Below are 25,005 nucleotides of genomic sequence, written 5' to 3'. Positions count from 1 at the left end.
TGGTGATAAAGGGCATCCTTGTCTTGTTCCTGTTTTCAAGGGGAATGTTTTCAGCCTCTCTCCATTAAGAATGATGTTGGCCGTTGGTTTTGCATGGATGCCCTTCATTAGGTTGAGGTATTTTCCTTCTATACTTATTTTCTTGAGATTTTTTATCAGGAATGGGCGTTGGGCTTATGTTTGTCAGCTTTTTGCATCAGCTCTTGGGGAATTCTGAGTATTAGAGATTTGAATTTCCTGTCAGGTAGTTCTAGTGTATTTTCTTCCACTGGCAAGTCGTCTGCTGTTTTATTTTGGACGCCTACTGGAACCATCCTGTCCTGTTTTTGTAAATGTTTTGATATTGTCTGCTGTCTTTGTGGCGTTCAGTAGTTATTGTTCTCGTTTATTGATTGTAGATTTGTTTGTTTCATCCCTTTTTTTTTTTTTAAAATATGACTATGTCTGAGCAGGCGGACTATGTGTTCTTTGTTGTTTGCTCGTCTGTGGGCACAATACTTTTCGCCTCCTCCACTTGGCAGGGTCAGTCACTCAGGTATGGTACGGCAGGGCAGGGCAGGTCTATCTGAAGAGGAGTCACTGGGATGGGTTGTCTGTGGCACTCACTACAGCCACCAGAGCAGGTCAGTAGTCAGTGCAGGGCAGGTTCCAGTAGGCCATGCCTGTGCTTCTTGGTGGTGTTATGTTAAGCGCACAGTGCAGGGTAGGCAGGATGTAGTGGGGAGATTGTTATGTGTGGAGCTAAGATGGATATGGGAGAGAGGAGAGAGGAACAGGAGCCAAAAACATAGAAACAAACAAGAAAGAATGCTAAGGGAGCTTGCCGTTGGAGTGGAGAGATGAGAGACTATGAAATGGTGAAAAACAGAACGGGGAAGCGGAAGAAAAGAATAGAATTAATAAATAAAAATTGGAAAGGTTAAAGAACCGCAGAGTTCCCAGGGATCCCACCAGTGCAGCTATGATGTCTGGGGAAGTCGCTCTCCGGTGTTGCAGTACAGCCAGGCTGGAAAGCGTAGAGGTATTCAATGCCAGGTATTCAGGGAACAGAAAGACAAGGAAGATATAGAGAGAGGACTACGTGAGCAATGAAGAAAGACAAAAAGGGAAAAGAAAACAAAACAAAAAGAGAAAAACAAGATATGCTCCCCAAAAAACAGAAAAAAAAAAAAAAACCAACGAAGAAAGAAATGCGCTCAGGGATCCCTCTGCTCGTCTGTGCAGGCCAAGTGGGAAGTCTCCTTGCCACATAGCACCGCCTGGCCAGAAAGGGCTCCCAACTCAAGAAAAGGAAAAGAAAACAAACAAAGAATCCAAGACAAACAAATGAACAAAAGCCCCAGGATCCCACCAGTGCGGCAGCCCAGATGGGGGCGCAGGTCCACACTCGAACGGAGCTCCACAGCCCCTCAGGAGGAAGCAAAGATGATGTATGTAGCCAGGTATTTGATTGAAAGGAGAGGTGGGTGGTGAGAGGTAAGGAAGAAATCAAAAGAAGCAGAAAAAAAAGCAACACCAGCAGCCAATAAATGGTACTGAGAGAGCCAGCTAGTGCGGGCTGGTGGAATCCAAGCAGCCGGTGTTTCTCGGAGAAGAGAGTGTTTCTGCGGGAAATGGGGCTGAGGGCGGGTGAAGAAACGTAGGGAGTGGGAAAGTGTATATCACGAATTACTGGAGCTCTGCAGCCCCTCATGAAGAAGCAAAGATGGCGCACGGAGCCAGGTATTTGAGCGAAAGGAGGGGGAGGTGGTGAGAGGTAAGGAAGAAATCAAAAGAAGCGGAAAAAAGCAACACCAGCGGCCAACAAATGGCACTCAGAGAACCGGCCCGTTCGGGTGTGTGGAATCCAAGCAGCCAGTGTTTCCCGGACAAGAGATTGTGGCCGCGGGAAGCAGAGGAGGCCGAGTCAGGGTGAAGAAGGGTGGGGGTTGGGAAAGCGTATATCGCAAATTACCAGTTGTTTTGTCTCCCACTGGAAGCTCCGCGAAGCTGCTTTCTTGTACCCCCTGTTTGCTGGTCTCCGATAGGAGTCCAAGATGGCGGATCCGTGGTGCATTAGCTGGTAGGGGAGCTCTGCATGAGTCTCTCCTCACTGTGTTCTGTGTCATTTTTCTCACTCCATTTGGTGCTTGGCTGAGTTCTTTATCTCTTCATTTGATGTTTCAGGGTTTCAGGATTTTTGTTTTCTCTGTTCAGCTTAGTTTTTTCGATCTTTGCTGTGGAGGGATGGCGCGGTGCTTCTGCCTGGAGCGCCATTTTGCCAGAACATATGTTAATTTTATAGCACGTGGTAATTGATACTTTAAAAACTTCTGGTAATTTCCGTATTCTAGAAATACTTGAACCTAAGTAGTATGACATTTCTTATTTGCATCCATTGGGAGTCGATAACATAATTGGATTTTGAAAACATGTTAATAGTTGAATAGATTTAAATAAGCTGTCTCTCAGCAGTCTTTATTTTAGGTGTTAACTATGTTAGCTGCTTAAGGAAGTTGATTCTGTTTTGTCTGGTAAAGCTCTGGCTTAAAGAATGTAAGCATATAGTTAGTTTTTAAATAGGTTTTTATAGGGGAAAATAACGTTTGAATGAAGTGAAAAGTTTTTATTTTTTTTTTCATTTCTTACGGTATTTGTGTTTAATTGGTTTTATTGATATTGTCAATTAAATGTTTCAATAATGTATCCAATATACACAGTAGTTATGTGAGAAACCTCTGAAATTATGGAATATTTTACAGTAGCAGGAAATTTAAAGAAATTTTTTTGAGATTTGAGGCAAGGCGTAGAGAAAAAAAAGTTCACTAATTACTTGTGTTGTTTTGAGTCATTTTTGAAAAAACAGTTATTTCTGTTTCTCATTTTTATTCTCATGTTCTAATTCTGCTTTTATCTAATCTTTTTTCTTTCATAGTTTTCAGTTTTCTCTCTTGATCACTGTGTGTTTTTCTATTTCAGTTGCTCTTCCTGTCTACATTTTCTTCCTCTTTCATAGTCTCTCCTGTACCATGTTTTAATATTGTATGTTAGTAAGTGTTAATAATTGAATCCATTAGGATGGTTCTGTTTCTCCTATCTTTTGTCCCCTGGCCTAAGTTTTAAATTTTTTATGGCTTTTAAAGTAGGAAGAGATGAGGATAGCTGGTTGAGAGAGACGCTTATGGAACTGAATTATAGTTCCTCTAATCTTCTCCTAATATATTGTAAAATTACCATATAGTAATCTTGTTTCTTTTGGAAAATGAGTATAAAATAGGCAGAAACCAGACAAGGTACTTGTAGTATAGGAATATCATTGTATGACATCTAGTTTTATGTTATTAAAAAGGTATGGTCTCTTGGAGCAACAGAGGAAGAAGGAGAGTCAGGAATATTAGGAGGAAATGTATTATGTGGCTAATTGCCTCCATAAACAACTGTCCCCTTTACCATGAGACCAGAAGAACTGGATGGTGTCCAGCTACCATTAGTGAATAGTTTGATCAAAGACTCTATAGAAGAACCCTTATTAAAAGGGGAAAATGCAGAACAGGATTTCAAATTCTCACGAAATGCAGACTTTCTGGAACCATGTAAGCTGGTTGAACCCCTGAAACTATTGCCCTGAGATAATCTTTAAACCTTAAACCAAAAATGTCCCTAGAAGTCTTCTTAAAACCAAAGAATAGTTTAGCTTAATCAGTGAAGAACATCTGTCTTAACCATTGCACTCTTTTAAGAACTGTCAGTATGGGATCAAATTGACGACAGCAACTGCAAGGATTAGATAGGAAACTTAAGGAGCAGTGAGTTTATGTTAATGGTGGAGGAACAACTCGGAAAATGAGAATGGTTGCACAACTTGAAGAATGTAATCAATGTCACTGAATTGTACATGTAGAAATTGTTGAATTGGTGTATGACAACAACAAAAATAAAACAAAAAAAGATGGTATGGTCTGTATAGTTTCTGTTAGTACGTGAACGCTTCGTTAAATAGACTGTCTCTGTAAGAACTTCGCCCCTTCCCCACTGGATCTGCTACTTATTACCTGTGCCACTTTGGTAAGCCTCTTAACCTTAATATTACCTACCTTGGAGTCCTGTTGGTGCAGTGGTTAAGAGCTGTGGCTTCTAAGCAAAATGTCGGCAGTTCGAATCTACCAGCTGCTCCTTGGAAACCTATGGGGCAGTTCTACTCTGTCCTTTTGGGTTGCTAAGAGTCAGAATCAACTTGTTGGCCGTGAGTTCTTTTTCATATGCATTAAGGTTAATAAAGTTTTTAAGAAATAATTTATTGATACACTTGTGGCTAATTAAATCCTTTACCTCCTTACTTTATAGGTTATGTGCAGAGCCTGATTAGACGAGTTGTGAATAATGTCAACATTGTTATAAATAATCTCATACTAAAATATGTTGAAGATGATATTGTTCTGTCAGTCAACATCACTTCTGCAGAATGCTATACAGTAGGTGAATTATGGGATCGTGCATTCATGGATATTTCTGGTGAGTAGTAGTCAATTACAGTGTACATTTTTCCATAAGTCAAATAGTTTTCTTGATTCTTAACCTTTTTTTCGGGCCAACTGTCTCTGATAAATCTAATGTAAGCTTTATACCTTCAGCCTGGAAAAGTGTACATATACAAAATATAGCTTACAATTTCAGGAAGTTAATAGATCCCCCACCAGGTTAAGGATTTTATAAATTTTTAGAAGATAGTTGCTGTTATATTTAGTGTTTAAGAAAAGCATTTTCAAAACTTAGCAGTTTCTTCTCTCATTGGAATAATAATTTTCTAGAATATGCTTGAAATATGACAACTTTACATTCTCATGATAGATAACAGCATGCACTCTGGAATAAGGTTACTAGAGCTTGAATGATGGCTCTGCTTTTTATAAACAGTGTACTATTAGATAAATTACTTATCCTTTCTGTGTCTCACATCTTTAAAATATGGCCATGTAAATATTTTACAAGAGATAATGCATGTGAAAGACTTAGTTTTGTGTCTGATAACAGCAAATACTTAGTAGATGATTATTGTTAATATAAAGAGAGGGAAGGAGGTACCTTGAGGACTTCTTAAAGTTGCTCCCATTTTTTATCCTCTTATTTCAGTTTCTTAATTTATGTATATATATACATAGTATCATATTATTTACATAATGTATATATTTTTGTTTCTTAAAAACTTAAACACAAAAAAGAAGAGAAAATTAAAAAGTTGAATTAAATTTGAGATTGCTAGGATGTACTCAGAGATGGTGGTGTTATAGTGTGAACTGAAGCATATTTTATTATTTTGGTGATCCCATAGCTATAGCTTGTGGCTAGCTGCTGACTTAAAACCACGGGCTAAGTAGATTTTGGCCTGGTATTTACCTAGGAATTGCTAATCAATTAGGAATAAAATTACTCATTTGATAAACATTTCATTTTCTAGTTTGATATGTTACCAGCAATTTTTCGACTGTTATCATTAATTTCTTTGTTATTGTTTAGAGTAATGCTGTTTAATAAACTTTCTGTTATGATGGAAGTGTTTTATATTTTTATCATTCGATATGGTAGCCACTAGCCACATGTGGCTCTTCATCACTTTAAGTGTCGCTAGCACAGCAGTTGTTGTTGTTGTTAGGTGCCATCAAGTCGATTCTGACTCATAGCAACCCCTGTGTACAACATAATGAAACACTGCTTGGTCCTGTGCCATCCTTGCAGTGGTTTGAGCCCATTGTTGCAGCCACTGTGTCTGTCCATCTTCTAGAGGATCTTTCTCTTTTTCACTGACCCTCCACTTTACCAAGCATGATGTCTCCTGATAACATGTCCAAAGTATGTGAGACGAAGTTTTGCCATCGTTGCTTCTAAGGGGCATTCTGGTTGTACTTCTTCAAGACAAATTTGTTTGTTCGTTTGGCAGTCCATGGTATATTCAGTATTCTTCACCAGCACATCAATTCACAGGTGTCCATTTTTATTTGGTCTTCTTTATTCATTGTTCAGCTTTTGCATGCATATGAGTACAACTTAGGAAATGAAATTTTAATTTTATACAGTTTTAATTTTAAATATACATTTAAATAACCACATGTGGCTGGTGGCTACTATATCAGACAGCATAGGTTTAGAGAGTAGCAGTGAGTTTTTTAGAGTAAAATAAATAATAGATGAGTAACTAATATTTGCCGGAGCTATGGTTGCTTAGTGGTTAAATGTATGGCTGCTAACTGAAAGGTTGGTGGTTCATCCAGTGGCTCTGCAGGATAACGTGATGATCTGCTCCGGTAAAGATTACAGCCTAGAAAGCTCTATAGGGCAGTTCTACTGTCACATGAGGTCGGTATAAATTGAAATCGACTCGATGACATAGAACAACTATTGTTTGAAAAGTTCTTTTTAATATGGATTCTCAAGAAGTATATTTTCTTTTAGAATTAATATTTACTAGCTCATTGCAGAAGGGAACTGTGTAAGTTTTCCATAAATTTTCACATAAATTTATCCTTAAAGCCAAAACCAAACCTGTTGCCATCGAGTCATAGCGACCCTATACGACAGGTAGAACTGCCCCATAGGGTTTCCAGGGAGCACCTGGTGGATTCAGACTGCTTACCTTTTGGTTAACAGCTGTAGCTCTTAACCACTACGCCACCAGGGTCTCCAATAAGTGTTGTAAAAATTAGGGGCAAGCTAGTTCATCTCGTTTTGACTATTTGATTCCTCGTGTATAAAATGGAGATATTTGTGCCTACTTCATGAGGTTATTGGAAGATTTAAATGAGATAATAAACAAGTTCCTTGCATAGGACCTGGCATCAGGTATTAAATGCTCATTATTTGCTTTGTATTTGTTTTCATTGCTATTTGTAGTATAATCATTGCCTTTTTTTCCCCTAATTTTCCTTTTTACTTAAAAAGTTTTTTTTTTCTTTTTTAGCAACTGATCTGGTGCTAAGAAAGGTTATTAATTTTTCTGACTGTACAGTTTGTCTTGATAAGCGAAATGCCAGTGGAAAAATTGAATTTTACCAGGATCCTTTATTGTATAAATGTTCCTTTAGAACTCGTCTGCATTTTACGTATGATAACCTAAATTACAAGATGCCATCTGTTATTAAAGTAAGTGTCTCTTTTTCTGGTAATTGAGTTGCATGTCTCTGTTTTGTTTTTTGGCTCTTATGCAAGCAAATATATTAAAAAACAAAAAATTAATATTATAAGAATATAAGTATATATGCTTATAAAATTTGTATTTATAATTTTGTTATTATGTATTTATATTTATGACTTTTTGTATTATGTGTTGTAGCAGAGATATTTTGGTGACAACTTTTTCCTGTCCCTGTAGTTTCTTTTTTAGTTTATTCAGACATTTATTAGTATTTCTCTCTTCAGGTAGATAGAGGAGGTCATATAAAAACGTGTAATTATACCCACAATTGATCAGAAATATCAATAATCTATATTTCAATTCTTATAATTTGTTCAGCATGCTCTGATAACTGTAATTATTTTCCCTTTTCTTTCTTAGAGAACTTTGTAATGCTTGATAATGCTAATCTTTCAGTTTATTCATTCAGGAAATTTTAGCCTTTTATCTTCTTTTTCAAAATGCGCTTAAAAGCTTAGAGTGTGGGAATTTTTCAGGTAATACCTTTTGATAATTTGAAAATTTGTTGTTTTCCAAGGTATTGGTATATATTTTCAATGTGTATAGTTAGTCTCTAAGCATAAATTTTTGTCTTCTTTCATTACTTAATAGTTTTCCAAAGTTCTATTTCTATATTTATATGTGTGTCTTTCCACCTATTCATTTATTTACCTTGGAAAAGAAATTCACACCATGGCTTGTGAATTTGTTAACCAAATTTTAGTGTGGAATAGATTTCTATTGTTGAATGTCAAGCCTATGACTAGTGAAAGTTTATAATGGAAAGGCTGACCGTAAATCTGAACAATAGTATTGACTAGTGTGCCTGTTTGGGTATGGCTGTTTTAAAAACTAATGGTCACTATGTATAATGCTCATTGGTTTGTTTAAATTCTGTTAGTTTTTCCTTCTGGTTTTAAATTAGCTTCTTTGACAGGATGAGCATAGAAAATTATTAACTCAGTAGTATTGATGTCTCTTAGAGTTATGAGCTTACTTTCTTTAGTCTTGGATTTCTAATAAAGTTGGGGAATGTGAAGGTAAGTTAAAGAAATACTTTGAAAGCAAGTGATGGATACGTGGAAACTTTACTATATAAAATCTTATTGATCATTAGTATAAATCTAATTAACTACTCTAGAATGGGACTAAATTATAGGAAAATAAAAATAAATGAATTTAAGGAAAAACTTAGTCTTGGCATATAAGTAAGTTTGTGTTCTCAAAATTGATTAGTTGTGCCACTTTGTTTTAAAGGTAGTTGTACATATAAATTGCATAAACAGACTTGTTGACATGTAGTTCTTGACTCTGGTAATCACCAGATAGGAAATCTATTATGCTCAACTGAAATCTATTTATTTAGTATTAATACTATTGTGATGTAAGATTTGCTGTTTTGGATTAGAGCCATAATTTTTCCAACTCAGTCCTATCCTTATCACACTATTGCTGTCCTTAAATATGAGTATATTAAAAAAATTGCCTACTTGTTGAACAAAAAATATATATATTTTAATCATATTTATTTTATTATTATTTAAGTTAGATTTTAAAAAATGTTTCTCTGGCCATTTGTTCTTTTAAATATCTGTTTATGTTCTTTGTTCTTTTTTCTACTGGAGATTAATTTCACTGATTTTGAAGAGTTTTTTTTTTTTTAAATATATTGATAGATTCTCTGTCATTAATTCTGCTAAGACTACTTTACCTTTAGTGCTGTTGGTACATAACAGTATTTAAAAGGATGTGGCAGATAAATCTGTAACGAGCTTCGCAGGCTTGCACTGTACATGCCTTCTGTGCCCTGTCCCCTCCATATTTTTTTTTATCTCTTCATGGTCTATTTAGTGTATGGTTTTTAGATCAGTTTTAAGAAATCTGTACTCATATTTGAAATGCTTTATGACTTTGTCTTTCTGTCCTATATACAACTTTCTGCCCACCTCCAATATGACTTTCGTGATTTCTGTCCTGAAAATATGATGACTACCGTTATTTCTATTTTATTTTAAATACCAGTTAGTCAAAATAAACCTTCCAAGAGGCTCGCCTTTATGGCTTAATTGGTTTTATTCCATGTTTATATAACAGCAAAAAGCATTACACTGTAGCTGTATATATTCTTTGTTGTCTCTTTTTTTAAGAAGAACTTTGATTACTGCTATATATCCAATTCGTTAGTATTTAATCTTCTTTCTTATAATTGATTGAGGTTATAAATTTGTCATTTTTAAATCTCTTAATTTCTCTGAAAAACTTTCTTAGACATATATTTCAGCTGGTTTTCCATATTTGACAATAAAAATTTTATTCCTATTTCCATAGTCATAATGTTAATATTTTCCCCACTTAACATGTTTTTAGGATGTATATGTATTCTTTTTGGTTAATAAAACTGGAAAGAGCAATTAAAATTTTACTAAAATGATGTCATGAAACTTTCATTATTCTTGGTTTAGACAGATCTATTTTTTGGTATTATACAACTTTATAGAGTAGTCTTTTGTTTGTAGAATTTATTTTCTTTCTGGAATAGTTTATCTGGAAATCTAGTGTGAATATTTCTTCTCATTATCATTTCAATTTGCATCCATATCATATAGGATAATACAGTTGCTATGTAAAGTTTATTCATGATCATAGCAAAATTTCTTTCATTTCTAAGATTTTAGACAAAATATTTTGGCTTAAGTATCAGAATTATTTGAGACATTGGTATTTCTCTTACGATATATCATTTTATAACTTAAAAATTTTCTGCATATGTTACGAAGTACTCCCTTTAAACGTGTTTCTGTTTTTCAAAACAGATTCACACCTTAGTTGAGAGTTTGAAACTTTCTATCACAGATCAACAACTGCCTATGTTTATCCGTATAATGCAACTTGGAATTGCTCTTTATTATGGAGAAATAAGCAATTTTAAAGATGGAGAAACAGAGGGACCTACCTGTCACAATAAAGATATGTTAGGAAACATTACAGGTAACTATAACAAAAAGTTTATTTTACAACTGTTGTTCTCACAAGGTGTTTTACCAATGGAAATTGTAAAACATTAGATTGAGTTTTGCAGTACACTAATGTGATGGGATGATTGTATTTTTTTTGTTTGACACTACTTTGATTTTTTTTCTTTTCTCCATGCTAGGATTTTTTTCCTTTTGTGCTAAAAACAACTTTAATATTTCTAATAGGTATGTGTTCTGAATGTATATTTTATAAAAATTAAGGTTGTGCAACTTCAGGATTTCCTAGGACTTATTAGTGACTAGTAATGATAGTATTGGTAATTTTTCTGCAAGGGGTTATTTAACTAACTAATTAGATTTTTTAGTTCTATTAATTAATGATGTTTATGCTTCATTGATAGATACCTAATGGGTTAATTATTCAATTCATTACACTTTTACTAGGACATTATACCTGATAATGTAGAAAAATACAGAGATAAATAAGATATGTTCCTTTCTATAAAAATCTTAAGGTTCAATAAGGTGGACAGACATATGAACAGTTGAAGTATGATGTATGGTAGAATGTCCAATAAATAGAAGTAGGAATGATCTGAAGTAGAAATATGAAAGGGATGATGGATGTTGACTTGGTATCAGGCTTGAGACCCAGGAAAAGTTTTAAGAAGATAATTAATTTCCATAGAAATTATATTATAGAAATTATATTAATTTATAATGTTATAAATTAATGTATAATTTATAAATTTTGTATATTAGTTACATAGAGCCTTAGGAGAAGGACATTTAAAACTTAGGGGCAAATAACCCACTTAAAAAATGAGCAAAGAATTTGAATAGCTATTTCACCATAGAAAATATACAAGGAGCCAACAATAACATGAAAAGATGCTCAAGATTATTAATAATTAGGGAAGTGAAAGTCAAAACCACAATGAGATACCACTTCACACCCACTAGGATAAAAACACCCCAAATATATTGTTGTCGTCGATTCTGACTCATAGTGATCCTATAGGACAGAGTAGAACCACCCCATAGGAAGCAGCTGGTGGATTCAAACTGCCAACCTTTTGGTTAGCAGCCGAAGCCTTAACCACTGTGCCACCAGGGCTCCCCAACTAGGATAGCTATGATCAAAAAAGACTAATAATAACAAGTATTAGTGAGGATGTTGAGAAATTGGAACCTTGCACACTGACGATGATAATGTAAAATGGGGCAGCCGATTTAGAACCATCTGGCAGTTCCTCAAAAATTTAACCGTAGAGTTACCATATGATTCAGCAGTTCTACTCCTAGGTATATACTCAAGAGAAATCGATAATGGATGTCCACATAAATATTTGTATATGAATGTTTATGGCAGTGTTATTCATAATAACGCAAAAGTGGAAACAACACAAATGTTCATCAGTTGTTGAATGGATAAACAAAATGTGAACTATCTAGAAAATGGAATATTATTATTTAGCCATAAAAAGGAAAGAAGTACTGATACATGCTGTAACATGTATGAACTGTGAAAACATTATCCTAAGTCAAAGAAGTCAGTCACAAAGGACCACATGTTGTGTGATTCCATTTATATGAAATATTAATAATAGGCAAATGTATAGAGGCAGAAAGTAGATTGTGGTTACCAGGAGCTGGATGAGGAGGGAGTAACTACTAATTCATATAGGTTTTGTTTTTGGGGTGATTAAATGTTCTAAAATTAGTAGTGGTAATTGTGTACAACTTTGTGAATATACTTTAAACTATTGTATACTTCAAAAGGATGAATGTTACGGTATTTGAATTATATTGCAATAAAAATATTCTTATTAACCTTACAAACACTAGGGAACAACAGTCACAAGTGTATAAGAATATAAAACATATCTTTATCTCGCATTAGACAGTTAATTCCTTTTAGATGATGAACACTTGAGATAGGGACAGTGTGGAACACCTAGAACAAAACCTAGCACACTGAACGTTTTCAGTTAATTTTTCTCCAACGTACTATTTTTAAAAATTTCAAATATATAGAAAAGTTAAAAGTTTTATACAAGGACATATCTGTATTCTACAGTTAATGTTTTATTACATTCATTTTATCACATGTCTGTTCATCTGACATCCCTGTCTCCATTCAACCAGTTTATTTGGTATCTTTCAAAGTAAGTTACCAACAGTACACTTCATCCCTAGACTTTAGCTGTATGTCATTAACTAGAGTTTATATTTGTTAATGGTTCTTTTTATTTTTTTTTGAAGGTAAAATTTAAAAAGTGAAATGCACAAGTCTTAAGTATACTACTCAACAAGTTTTGAGAAATGCATGCATCTGTGTGACTCAAAACACTCATCAAGGTGTAGATAATTAACATCTTCCCCCAAATTTTCCTCTTACCCCTTTCCAGTCACTGTGCCTCTCACACCCACTCCCCTCAGGAAATACTGTTCTGAATCTTTTTTAAACCATGGATTAATTTTGCCAATTTTAGAATTTCATGTAAATGGAATCATACAGTATGCACTCTCTTGTGAAACTCTCCTTTCATTAAGTATAATAATTTTGGGATTCACCTATGTTCTTGGATATGTCAGTCCTTCCCTTTTTATTGCTAGGTAGTGTTACCTTGTATTAACATGCTGTAGTCTATTTAGCCATCCCTCTGTTGATGGACACTTGGACTCTTTCCAGATTTTAACTGTTACCAATAAAGCTGTAACAGACATTCTTGTACAAGTCTTTTGTAAACTCGTGATTTTCTTTCTCTTGGGTAAATACCTAACAGTAGATTTTTTCTAAGAAACGACCAGGCCTTTTAATCAAAGTGGTTGTACCATTTTACATTCCTGTGAACAACGTTTGAGAGTTCCAGTTGCCCCACATCGTTGCCAACATTTGGTTTGTCAGTGTTTTTTACCTTTTGCCGTTGAATAAGTATGTTGTGGTGTATCATTGTGTTGTGGTATGATCATTTCCCTGATGAGTAATCATTTTAAACTTTTTCATGTGATTATTGTGAAGTGTATGTTATGTATTCTTCCATTTTAAACCTTTTTTTCCCTATTATTTAGTCGTAGAAGTTCTTCTTACTTTCTGAAGTTCTTACATTTTAAATCCTTTGATATGTTTTAGGAATATTTTCCTCCAGCCTGTGACTTCCCTATTGAGTTTTTAATAGCAAAAGTTTTATGTTGTGATGAAATATAATTTCTAAATTTTTCTTATGGCTATTGTCTTTTGTGACCTGCCTAAGAAAGTGACCCGATTTTTCTAGAATTTTCAGAAAGTGGAGAATGCAACTCCACTGTTAGCTTCCAAAGGAGTCTGAGTTACTTTTCTCATTTGTCTGAATCAGGGATTTTTAACCTTTTGTATGTGCCAAGGACTCCTTTGACATTCTAGTTAACTTATGAACCCCTTCTCAGAAGGTTTTAAAGCAATCTGATATGACGTACCTTGGTGTCATTTTCTTCCTCATACTTTACTTGGGATTCATTGAGCTTTTTTAGATCTGTAGGTTTATAATTTTTGGCTATATTTGGAAAAATTTTAGCCATTATTTCTTCAATTTTTTTATCTTTTTTTTTAATTCCCCTCTCTCCTCCTTTTAGGACTCTAATTGTATATGTATTAGACTGCTTGAAGTTGTTCAACAGACCTTACTAATACTTTGTTCATTTTTCTTTTATTTCTCTGTTTCATTTTGGATATTTTCAATTTCTGTCTTCAAGGTGACTAATCTTCTGCTGTGTCTAATCTGCTGTTAATCCCATCTAGTTTATACTTCAGTTTGGGCCTTTAAAAAAGATCTTCTATGCCTGTCTTTAACCTTTTCATGCTTTCTTGAACATATGTATTTTATTTATATAGTTGTTTTAATGTCCTTATTTACTAATTCTGTGATCTGTGTCATTTCTGGGTCTGTTTCTATTGATAGACTTCTTTCTCATTATGGGTCATATTTTTCTGTTTCCTTGTTTGCCTGATAATTTTTAAGTAGAAGCCAGACATTGTGAACTGTGCTTTTTTGGGTGCTGGATATTTTTGTATATAAGCAATTAAGTTATTGGAATAGTTTGATCCATTTGAGGCTTGCTGTAAAGCTTAAATGGGATCAGAACAGCCATTAGCCTAGGTCTAATTTTGTTCTGACTCATAGCGACCCTATGGGACAGGTAGAACTGCCCCAAAGGGTTTCCAAGGAGCATCTGGTGGATTCAAACTGCTGACCTTTTGGTTAGTAGCCGTAGCTCGTAACCACCACGCTACACGATGGCAATGGGTTTGTTTTTACAAATTTCGTTCTACCCTTCTGAGTGCTCTGCCTGAAGCCCAGTGAATTACAAGGATTTTTCTTTCTGACTGATGGGGGCACAAACTATTCTCCATGCTATGTGAACTCTGGGAGTTGTTCCCTTTGCTCCTTTCTGGTGATTCTTTTCATGGTAGTTTCCTCACATGCAGGCTCTGATCAATACTCAACTGAATACTCAGGGGGATCCCTGTGCCAGTCTCAGGAGCTCTCTTTCTGATCAGCTTTCTTTTATTTGGTACTGTGCCATTCAAACTCTAGACATCATAGACTTTCCAGACTCCTTACTCTTGTCTCATCGTCTTTGTTTCTTGGCTGTGGCTTAGAAACTCATTTCAGACAGTAATTTGGGCAGTCTGTGTTTTGTTTCCCATCTCTCAGGGATCACTGTCCTTCATTGCCTGTTTTCCAGTGTCTAAAAGTCATTATTTCATATATTTTGTCTTTTTGATTGTTTTTTTCAGATTGTAGGGTAAATCTGCTCTCTATTATTCCATGTTGGCTAGATACAGAATTCTCGAATGTTTTAAATGTGTGTAGTAAAATATATAGAATTACAAAAGAAACTATATTGAAATACAGTAAAGAAATACTTAAGAAATTGTAATATAGTAATATATGTGAATTTATATTAACACAGTAAATAATGAGCTATAGCAATAGCTCTGATAAATCCGACCAAACCTGTTGCTGTTGAGTCGATTCCGACTCAAAGTGACCCTATAGGACAGAGTAGAACTACCCCATAGGGTTTCCAAGGAGCGCCTAGTGGATTCGAATTGCTGACCTTTTGGTTAGTAGCCAAACTCTTAACCGCTACGCCACCAGGGTTTCTGTAGGTCTGATGGCTATCGTAATTTCCAAGTAGTAGTAAGTATAAATGATATTTTGAGATAGCCATAACTTTTACATGATGTAATATTTGTCATTTCTATAGGTGTTGGAAACTCTGGTGGCATAGTGTTTAAGAGCTGCGGCTGCAAATCAAACGGTCGGCAGGTCAAATCCACCAGGCCCTCCTTGGAAACTGTATGGGGCAGTTCTACTCTGTCTTATAGGGTCGCTATGAGTCGGAATCGACTCAACAGCAATGGGTTTGGTTTTTGGTTTTATAGGTGTTAGTGTCATAGGTACTGCTAATATAACTATAATTTGCTACCTATATTTATAATTAAAAGAATTCTAGATTTTAGTTAAATAATGTATATTTTCATATTGAAATTCACAGAGTTCCTTAATTCTTTCCAAGGCTTCAGATTAAGATGTGCTGTTCCAAGGGAAAGAGTGTTTTAGGAAATTACGACCAGATATCAGGGAGATGCTTTTTTCTTTTCTGGGCTCTAATTGATTCTTTTTACAAGGCAATGAGCAAGATTTAGAACTTCAAAAGCATCTTTCATCAAACCAAAAACACCCCACCAAACTCATTGTCACCAAGTTGATTCTGACTCATAGTTATCCTATAGGACAGAGTAGGACTGCCCCATAGTTTCCAGGGAGTGGCTAGTGGATTTGAACTGCTGACCTTTTGTTTTAGCAGCCATAGCTTTTAACCACTGTGCCACCAGCGCGCCTTTTTCATCAAAGTCTGTCTTCTTTTTTACTTAAGGTCATATTAAATAAAAAATATAGTTACCGGTTTCTCAGGCCTCTTTTGGCCTCTCTTTTGCTTCAAAAGCTCAAGCAGTAGATAACGCCTTCTCTTTTAAAAGGAAAGTTACAAAGAAGTCCAGAGTCCATTTCTGTGGACCCAGCCTATTCACTGCTTCCCTGGGTTGAGGTGACTTGACTATCTATTTTATAACCAAGATGATAGTGATGATATCCAATTTGAAACATTTTATTGTTGTTGTTGTTAGGTGCCGTCGAGTCAGTTCCAACTCATAGTGACCCTATGTACAATAGAATGAAACACTGCTCCGTCTTGCACCATCCTCACAATTGTTGCTGTGTTTGACGTCTTATTAGGGACAGTTAATAACCTTCACTGTTTATCTAATAGGAACTTACATAATTTTATGGTTAAACCACATGTAAACCATGTATAAATATTATGCAAAACTTTTTCTGGATTTATAACTTTTATAATTTATTTTTAAGGTCTGTTAATATTGTATTTTAGGTACTGTAATTACTGTATTTTTACGCAAATAATGCACACCTTCTCCATTTGTTTGCCAACCGTGCCCACCCCTCACAAGGTATTTTCATAAGCCCTGCTCTGCAAATATTTTTTACGTGTTGCTGTAAAAAGAAATTAGCACGTTTACAAAAATATCTTGTGGGAGGAGGGCACTCTTGGCAAAAAAATCTAGAAGGTGCATGTTACTTGTGTAAAAATACAGTACTGTTTATCAAGCCTTTCCCTTTCCAGATGAAAGAAGAATTGACATATGGTAAATGGCCTTTTGTCACAACCTGTAAGTGTAGGATTTTCCAAGGGTCTCTTGGCATAAGAGTTAAAGAAGTTATGAAATTTTTCTAGCCTGAAAACCTTGGAAGTGTACCTGAATGAGGGTGGTATTTATAGGAATGTATATATTTACAGATTTGACCATAGAGAACAGATATACTTGAGTCTGCTGGACAGTGCTTATTTCATGAATTTAATAAAATAATGTGTTTTTTCCCCCCTGAATTCCATGATGATATGCCTGTTTAATTTGTATTGTTAAGAGACTTGGATGGAATTTGTTTTACAAAGGTAGTGTTTTATGATGGAATAAATTAAAAGAATTATTGGAATCTAAATCCTTAGTCTGCCAATTTGTAATCAAATAAAATTTCTTTGCTATAATTTTCTCATCTGTAGAATAGGAAAAATACATTTATCTTACCCGCTAGTAAGAAAAGAGTCACCAGCAGTGTTTTTCTTAGCTACATATGCAAGTCATTTCATTATAACATTTACTTTAGTTTTTTGTTTTTGTCCTTTGGGATAATTTCTTGTTTTGGAGAATGCATTTGCCTAGGAGCACTTGTCATTCTCTTTCTTAATTGAGTGCATCAGGAAATTAAGAACTTTCAGTTATTGAGCACATTAGGTTTATTTTGGGCAGATAAGTTTAAAATTTTTTTAAAAAAATAATGAGAGTGAAGTATTAAAGAATGAATTTATTCTTTGTACTTACCAAATACATTTTAAAGATAGGTGCATTTGATAAACTACTCTCTATATAGTATTAATTTTAACCTTTGAAAGAACATTGACATAGTACAACGTATAGAAATGTGACAGTGATAATGCTAATTGTTGGTTTCAAATAATAATAACCAATGCATGATTTAGTCATACCTTATATGTAGAAAGAAGGATGTAGGAGGAACATTTTAATAGAATTTTATATTCCTATTTTTTCTCTCAGTTAAATTCTCTAGCTTGATTTATTTAAGATGGCTGTATTTTGATTAATAGGTGCTGAAGATGAAAGAAGAATAGATATGCAGTATCCTGCTCAGTACAAAACCCAGGAGTTGTATTCACAAGATGATGAGCAGCCTCAGGGATGGGTATCGTGGGCCTGGTCATTTGTGCCTGCAATTGTGAGTTATGATGATGGTGAGGAAGACTACCTCGGAAATGATCCTGCATCAACCACGCAACAGCAAAAAGCACAGACTTTGAAGGATCCTATTGTTTCGATAGGATTTTATTGCACAAAGGCTACTGTAACTTTCAAAGTAGGTTTCCTTTCTCTTGCTATTCATATGCCTGTCAACTTTTATGCTTAAATTTGAATTACTAGTAAGGATCTAGCTTAAAGTTTGTTTTGTGCTTAGTAGATGTAAAAGAGTCTAATAATCCTTACTTCTTGAAATTATATGGCCTTCATTTGAAATCTTTGCGTTTTAATTCCTTTCTGTCTTCTTAAGGAGCCCTGGTGGCACAGTGGCAAAAGCGCTTGGCTGCTAACCGAAAGGTCCGTGGTTCGAACCCTCCAGCCCCTTCACAGGCGAAAGATGTGGCACTTTGCTTCTGTAAAGATTTACAGCCTTGGAATACCTTTGGGGCAGTTCTACTTTGTTCTGTAGGGTTGCTGTGGGTCAGAATAAACTCAGTGGCAGTGAGTTTTTGGTTTTTCTATCTTCTTAAAGCCTTCTCCACTGTTCTTTTCTATCAGCTGTATGCACAGTTTTCCCCTCACTACTGGATCATTTAGTTGGCCTACAACATGCCTTTATATTTCTATTAAAATAGAAATACTCATCAAAAATCTCCCTTGAATTCATGTACTCCTTCAACTACTGTTCCATCTCATGTACTCCTTCAACTACTGTTCCATCTCTGTGCTCTTTTGTAACACAGTTTCTTTAAAGAGTTGTCTGTGTACATTTTTTCTCTTCTGTCAGCTTTTATTCACTGCTCAAAACAGTCCAATTTTTTATCAAAGTTCTCTTCTAATTCTTTTTCAGCACTACTAACATACTTTGACCACTTCCTCTGTTAAAAAAAAAACATGTAAAATTTATTATATACCCAAAACAGGGTATATAAGGTATGTGGACAGGTTCTTCAACTTTAATGCGCGTGGGAAGCAGTTTGGGAGCTTGTTAAGCACGCTCATTCCCAGGATGGGGATTCAGTCAGTCTAGTGTGGGCTCAGTAACGTGTGTGTTTGACTAACATTCCAGGTAACACTGATGCAGATGTCATCCAACCACACTCTGGGCAACGTTTTTTTAAAATATTTTTTGAAAATATATAAAGAAACCAAAATAGCAAATACCACTAGGCTAGGCATTGTTTATATTTTTGAAAATTTCTTTGATGTCTGGCTTAATAGAAGACAACTGTACAGTATTCCCATATCTGCTTCTGCATTCAGTCTGTTGTGAAGTGTTTTGGTTGAAGTATATTAAGAAAGTCTGTCCTCACAGAGATATTTATTTGGAAAATGAAAGTGTATTTTAATTGGATTTTCAGAAAATTGTGGATATTCTTTTTGGATACTACACCAAAACTCAGTAAGTGGTAATTTCTTTAAGTTTAGTTTTATCTCCAGCACATGGAAATTCCCTGGTATGTAGTAGGCATTCAGTAAATATTTGTTGAATAAATGCATCTATCTATCTATCTTTCCATCATGTATCCATTCACCCATCTCCTTGTCTGCTTTCCATCTTCTAAAAATTTATGGACTCCCCTTTCAGTTTTTATTTCCCCTCTAATTTTACTTGTCTTTGTGGGTTTATTCTTTCATGGAGGCGGATTTCTGAAGGAGATAAACCATGTATCCAACCTGTGAAGTAGTATTACAGGTATCATTTCAGGCCACATGCTAGATTCTGGAGGTATAGCAATGAAAAAAAAAATGACTTTCCTGGTCCCATGGTATTTTTAATTTAGCTTGGATTGTTTGTTAACTGCCTGAAATGAATTTTTTATATTTGTAATAATAGCTATACAGTTTATAACTGCAGCAGATTATAGGTTAAAATGTATTTTAAAGTAAATATTCTTTAAAAGCTTTTCTAGTTAGAATCATTTAATATTGTTTTCTAAGCTGGCAAACGCTTAAAAATATAAACTGTAACTTTCAATATAAGCTTATGATTGGTTTAAAAGTCTTTTTCTTTTGGTTATGGTTAAGTACAGTAATGATAATTCATATATAAGTCGTGTTATTTTATCACCATCATGTATTACTTCTGAATTCTGCTGAAACAATTGTAATTGATATTCACTGATTTAGCTTTGGTTTAATTAAAGGAATGTGGATGAGTCTGCAAAATTAATAATGGATAAAATAAAATAATCTTTAAAAACAGAATAAAAAGTCAGCTGTTGCCAACTATTGTTAGATATATTGCTAGTTTTTGATGATCAGAATAAAGTACTTACTTTTAACCTAAGTTTGTGAGAACAGTTAAGGATTGCTTAATATTGTTTTTTCCTAGTGATTTTTGCTTGTTTACTTTAAAATTTGAAATTATTCTGGTACATTTCTATTAACTTCTTTGATGATAAAAATTGTACTAAACTGAGTTAGTCAGAATACGCATCTATGTATAAAACTTTTATAGACTTTCTTGGCAGTATATGTCCCTGATTTATATATCTTTTTAAAAATTTGAAATATTTATGTTTGTCTAAAGTTTCTCTAAGGGAAATAATATGTTGCTATTTAGGAGGAAAACATTAGAATTCATTGTTCGCTTTGCTTTTGAAGAATGTATGGAATTAATTTGGGGCTCATATTTTGGTCAGAAAATTAGGTCATGTTTCTACATTAGCATTCTGAACAGTTGATATCAATCCAACAAAAATCATGCCAAATTAAATGTAGCTTTTTATAATAATATTGAAAATTGTTCCTGTAATGTTTCAGTCCTTTTAATCAATTAATTGCTTTTTCTCTACAATAATTGTTGACAGCTGAAGGGTGATCAAGTTTAAAAAATTCAATTTTGCTTAAGCATTTTAGGTTAAATGTTCTTTAAAACAATTATTTTTAAAACACTGTGTATACCAGTACTAAAAAGTCCAATAAATAAAGTTTTATATTAAATGAAAAATATACAAAAAACTCTTTACTATCAGATATTAGACTAAATAGTTTATTCTTAATATAAAGAGGCTATGATGCTTAAAACTGTAACTTTTCAATTCAGTAATTTTTACTTGGCCTAAGTTAAACATATATATATATTAATCGTGATCTTTGACTTTGTGTTTATGTTTGAAGAATATATCAGTTTCACAAGAGTAGGGTCAAATCATCGACAAACATAGGCAGAGTACCTTTTTTTAAAAAAACCAAGCTTTTTATTTTGAAATAATTTTAGATTTATAGAAAAATTTTAAAGTTAATACAGAGAGTTCATGTATACTCCTCACCCAGTTTTCCCTATTGTTAACATCTTATGTTGTTGTGGTACATTTGTCAAAACTAAGGAGCCACCATTGTTAATTGAATTTCATAATGTTATTTTTCTAGAATCCAATCCAGGATATCCCATTACATTTAGCAAAGTACCTTTTAATAATAATTTAAATTATCTAGTTGTTGATACATACAAATAATATGTTGTCAGCTGTATGAAGGCAGGAATTTTTTTTTTCCATCAGCATCTAAATTAGTACTTGTTATCTAGCTGGCAGTCAATAAGTGCTTTTTGCATGACGAAATGAATCTGTGTGAGTTATGAGACATGCTTTTAAAATGAACACCAATGCTCATAGCTCCCTCATAAGAACTGCTGTTGTTGTGTGCCGTCCAGCTGATTCTGACTCATAGTGACCCTGTAGGACACAGTAGAACTGCCCCATAGGGTTTTCTAGGCTATAATCTTTATGTGAGCAGATCACCAGGTATTTTCTTCCTCAGAGGGGCTTGTGGATTCAAACCACTGACCTTTGGGTTGTCAGCCAAGCTCTTAACCACTGCACCACCAGGGCTCCTTTAAGAAGAACTCAAAACCATACCAGACTCACTGTAGTCGAGTCTATTCCAACTCTTAGCAATCCCATAGGGTTTCCAAGGCTGTAAATCTCTATGGAAGCAGACTGCCACATCTTTCTCTTGAGGAGCTGCTGGTGGTTTAGAACCGCCGACCTTTCGGTTAGTAGTTGATTGTTTTAACCAGTGTGCCACCAGGGCTCCTTTTCATAAGAACTAGAAGATAACAAAACTGTTGACTCTATTTGTGTGTCTTCTCAAAGTATTTTATCTTTTAGTTTGAAATAGGGAAAATTTTTGGAAATGATTAAACATGGTTGACTTCATCAGTGAAAAAATTAATTGATGTTATAATCGTAAATTTTTGGCAGAATATAGGAGGTGTTTTATTACAGTGGGACTGTTACAGATACACAGTTTTCACATTTTGGAGCAATATTAAGAAAAAAGAGCTAAATAAAAATAAGATAGTATTTTAATTCTCTATGTGAGCTGAGACTAACATATTCAACCTTATTACTGTGGATAATCTGTTACAGTGGTTTTTTTTGCACCTTTTTTCCTGCTTAATAATTAAATTTCTCCAATCTTAAAATTGGTCTTATTTTTATCAACTCATCATAGTGATGACATTTTATGGCCATTTAATACTAATTTTGACCTAATATGCTTATTGTTTCTTAGCTCACTGAAATGCAAGCTGAGAGTAGTTATTACAGCCCTCAGAAAGTAAAATCTAAAGAAGTATTGTGTTGGGAGCAGGAAGGAACTACAGTTGAGGTAATCTTTTAACATTGAACACACATATAAATATGTCTTTTGATTGGTCCTTACAAATTAGTATTTCCTAAATGCAGTTTTCTAATCATATGTAACATATTTAAAAGTATTTATATTTATAGTTTTATATTTCTATTTTACTCGTCAGTAATATTGGTTAAAATAATAATTTAATGAAGATTTTACTGTAATATGCAACATTTCTTTATTGTTTCATTTTCTTCATTTAACTTGTGTGCACCCATATGTATATGTGGATGTATATGTGTGTATTAACATTCATGAAATGTTAATCTTTGAGGATACAAAAGTTAGAGGACACAAAGACAAGTAAGACATATTTTGCTTCAGTAAAATTAATGATTTATGGAGAATAAATTTACAAAAGCCAACTCTTAAAGATGTTTGACTAATTTAGAAATTCTACAAGGAAAGCCTGTAACATTTTATTAAATTCAGGTTCTTCTTTCTAATATGTTAACTTTCTTTTTACAGGCCCTTATGATGGGAGAGCCTTTCTTTGATTGCCAGATTGGTTTTGTAGGTTGCCGAGCCATGTGCCTTAAAGCAATTATGGGTGTTAAAGATTTTGAAGAGAATATGAATAGAAGTGAAACAGTAAGTCAAAATCTTTTTTAAATTTTTTTTTTTTTTAGATGAGATAAATGAGTAGAAGTGAAACAAATTTTTTTTTTTTCCTTTTTTTGGGTAGGATACATGTATATGAAAATGCTTATTGAAGTGCTTAACCATATAAAATGTGTTAGACTACATACATCTTTGGCTTAAGAGTGGAGCTTTACTGTTTTTTCCTATAATAAATTATAAAGCTCAGGGTAATATAGAAAGTTGGTAGTTTTTAACACCTGAACAGTTAGTTTCAAATACTTACCAATTCATAAATGTTTCTCCTTTCTTGTTTATAGCAGCCAGTTTGAGTTCCTGTTTAGTTTGTAAAAATATTCTTTGCCAAATAGGCAATGAAAATAGAAACAGTATTCCTTGTCTTTTTACAGGACCGTAAGTTGTAGTGATTTCTTTTGCCTACTGAATGTCTGTTAAAAACAAACCTCAGGCCTAATGAGTTTTCCACTTGTTTAAAAATTCCGCGTTTGTTTTCAGGAAGCCTGCTTCTTCATTTGTGGTGAAAATTTGAGTACGAAAGGTTTGACATACCTTACAAATTCATTATTTGATTACCGAAGCCCAGAAAATAATGGTACTCGTGCAGAATTTATCTTAGATGCTGCTCATCATAAGGTCAGAGAACATACATTTCAGCCAAATTCTAGGCTGTGTTTGGGTAGACACATTGTGTGGATATTTGTGATTGGCGTCTTTCCTCTCAAATAATATCTTCTGAATGCTAATTTTTTATGGAAGCATTTAGAATGTTTTTGTCTAGCTTCTGTGTTTAGAAAGGCTCGAGGTGTGCACAGAGAGCCTTTGCTTTTCTTTAGAGTGTAACCACAGTTTGTTTGTTTAGCCATGCCCTACTGTGAAAATAATCATGGAGGAAACATGCAGAATTTTCTCTGTTAATGTTGATTAATTTCTGGGGTCTGGGACTGATGGGAAGAGATGGAGAATTTCATTTTTTATTATGTATACTTTTTAGTATTGTTTGAATTTTTCATGTGAGATAATCATGTACTTTTGCATGGAATAAAGTAAAATATTACAAAAAAGTTACCTGAAGATTAAATGTAATAGAATAATTTGCTTTTAACTGATTATTATTAAGATTTAATTTCAAAGTTGAAAGTAAAGAATTTAATGTTGACCTGCCTAATTAACATATATTTTGAATATTTTAGTATATCTTGAGTGTTTGAACTGTTTCATGTAAGGATAGTGAAATATTTAAGGATTAACTCTATTTGAAAGTATACATTATTAGACAGTTTTGTGATGGCGATAAAGGTCAAGAGTGTACTACCTACTCCATTAAAGGTATTCATTAACCAGACATTATTGATAAAGTGGTGAAAATGTCTAGTAGAATTATAGATGTCCTTTTGTGTGGTCTGTACTGGAAGTAGCATTACCTTTCTTAGAAGTGAATTCTTTGGATAACCTCTGTTCTTTTGTTTTGGTAATTCTTTGAGTTGATACACATTCTGTTTAAGGCTATGTGTCTGATTCTAGACCTGTGGAATTTAAACTCAGAAGTCTGATACAATGTTTGTTCTGTTTGCTTTGCTTTGTTGGCAGGAGACATACACTGAGATAGCTGGAATGCAAAGGTTTGGGGCTTTTTACATGGATTACCTGTATACAATGGAAAGTACTAGTGGTAGTAAAGGTACTGGCATCTTTCCTGTGTGTTTACCTTTTAGCGAACAACAGAAACAAAAGCTTCTTTAGATTCAATTGGTCCATGCCTGGTT

The 25,005-nt window shown here is 34.0% G+C and overlaps 1 protein-coding gene across 12 annotated transcripts in view; it reads left to right on the top strand.

Moving 5' to 3' along the window:
* Positions 1-25,005, top strand: part of VPS13B (vacuolar protein sorting 13 homolog B) — an 866,934-nt gene that overhangs the window by 54,848 nt on the left and 787,081 nt on the right. For 11 of the 12 annotated variants that reach the window (XR_002823075.1, XR_002823074.1, XM_023726045.1 and 8 more), the window contains exons 5-12: positions 4,324-4,491; positions 6,932-7,113; positions 9,958-10,132; positions 17,851-18,116; positions 22,520-22,615; positions 23,111-23,233; positions 23,738-23,875; positions 24,830-24,920. Coding sequence is in view for 9 of the 12 variants with exons in the window: in XM_023726045.1 (XP_023581813.1) it covers positions 4,324-4,491; positions 6,932-7,113; positions 9,958-10,132; positions 17,851-18,116; positions 22,520-22,615; positions 23,111-23,233; positions 23,738-23,875; positions 24,830-24,920 (1,239 nt within the window). In the remaining 3 variants the exon portion in view is untranslated. The remainder of the gene's footprint in view (positions 1-4,323; positions 4,492-6,931; positions 7,114-9,957; positions 10,133-17,850; positions 18,117-22,519; positions 22,616-23,110; positions 23,234-23,737; positions 23,876-24,829; positions 24,921-25,005) is intronic. The other variant, XR_002823076.1, reaches the window with a different exon arrangement.

This window comes from Trichechus manatus, unplaced genomic scaffold (genome assembly GCF_000243295.1).
Source record: "Trichechus manatus latirostris isolate Lorelei unplaced genomic scaffold, TriManLat1.0 scaffold00009, whole genome shotgun sequence".
NCBI lineage: Eukaryota > Metazoa > Chordata > Mammalia > Sirenia > Trichechidae > Trichechus > Trichechus manatus.
The sequence above is the reverse complement of the archived record's forward strand: the minus strand, read 5'-3'. Positions and strand labels throughout refer to the sequence as shown.